The sequence below is a fragment of the Otolemur garnettii genome, unplaced genomic scaffold (assembly GCF_000181295.1).
Source record: "Otolemur garnettii isolate 467f Iridium unplaced genomic scaffold, OtoGar3 scaffold00009, whole genome shotgun sequence".
NCBI classification, from domain to species: domain Eukaryota; kingdom Metazoa; phylum Chordata; class Mammalia; order Primates; family Galagidae; genus Otolemur; species Otolemur garnettii.
In genome coordinates this window covers 2,029,768-2,031,246 of record NW_003852404.1, presented here as the reverse complement: position 1 = coordinate 2,031,246, position 1,479 = coordinate 2,029,768, and the positions used below count along the sequence as shown (strand labels likewise).

The window sequence follows — 1,479 nt, the reverse complement described above, 5'->3', positions numbered from 1 at the left end:
AGGTTGCTGTGAGCTGTAATGCCATGGCACTCTGCCCAGGGGGACAGCTTGAGGCTCTGTCTCAAAAAAAAAAAAAATAAATAAATAAATAAATAAATATTAATATGAACCTTTAGTTCTTAAGTTATCAGCACTGCATCTTTTTTTTTTTTTTTGAGACTGAGCCTCAAGCTGTCCCCCTAGGTAGAGTGCCATGGCATCACAGCTCACAGCAACCTCCAACTCCTGGGCTCAAGCGAGTCTTCTGCCTCTGCCTCCCAAGTAGCTGGGACCACAGGTGCCCACCACAATGCCTGCCTATTTTTTGGTTGCAGCCGTCATTGTTATTTGGCAGGCCCGGGCTGGATCCGAACCCGCCACCTTAGGTGTATGTGGCTGGCGCCTTAGCCACTTGAGCCACAGGCGCTGAACCAGCACTGCCTCTTTATATAACAAAATCCTTAGAATAACATAGCAGACATGTAGCATTAGAAATACACATATTAGTAAGCAGTCTGTAAGATAAAAAGTGATATTAAAATTGAAAGGCAGGGAAATAGGCAGAAAACAAGGAAAAAAAGGAAGGGAGGGAAAGAAAAAGCACTTCTCTTGTTACCTTTCTTCTTTGGTAAGACGTGCCAGCTTTCTGGCTTTGTGAGCAAGGATAAACCTAAAACAAACAAGAAAAAGAGGAGAAATTAATGGTTGTTTTCATCCTGTCCTCATTTCAATTGCTACACATGTGCCCAGTATTCAATGTTAAAAGCCAATCAGGAGACACAAACTATACACTAGCATGTTTTATGTTCAAAGTTTTACTATACATGTTACATTCCTGACTCTGAAGAGCATCTTCTAGCTTTCAAGGAGTGAAGGGAGTAAAAATAAACGACAGATCATAATTTCTGCCTAGAGTGATAGTATGGGTGACTCACTTCCCTCCACTGGCTGGTGGCCAATAAGAATAAGACTTGGGTATCAAATGTATAATTAAGGCCATCTCTGAGCCCTTCCAATTTCATCCAGTCTTTGGTCTTTGGTTCTATCTCCACCCTGGTGTTTTCCTAGCATCTAACTTTCTAGATTCTGTGTCCACTTCTAGAACTGCAATTGCCTTGATCTCCCTGCTGTGATACTTGGATCTCTCTGAGATAAACTCATATGTGTCTTATGGCTCATCTTAATTTATGCTACTCTAGGAAACTACCTCTCTAGGCTCCTAAGGCATCCCTACCTGTGCTAGGTTTTCATGATAAACTGAAGACTGGGCTAATCTTGGCTCTTCTTTAGTGGGACTGAAAAACCTCAGCATCCCACATACATAATATTGATACCCACACAGCCTCTACAAGAAGCCCTCTTAGTAAAACACTCTGAGTCAGGTTTTTCAATCATACTTTCTTTCTTTCTTTTTTTTTTTTTTTTTTTTTTGTGAGACAGAGCCTCAAGCTGTCACCCTGGGTAAAGTGCTGTGGCATCACAGCTCACAGCAACCTCCAA

The 1,479-nt window shown here is 41.7% G+C and overlaps 1 protein-coding gene across 1 annotated transcript in view; it reads right to left on the bottom strand.

Annotated features, from left to right (window-relative positions):
- MAOB (monoamine oxidase B) overlaps positions 1-1,479 on the bottom strand; it is a 153,313-nt gene that overhangs the window by 15,449 nt on the left and 136,385 nt on the right. Inside the window, exon 10 of the mRNA XM_003783800.3 lies at positions 596-649. Within this exon, the coding sequence (XP_003783848.1) occupies positions 596-649 (54 nt within the window). The remainder of the gene's footprint in view (positions 1-595; positions 650-1,479) is intronic.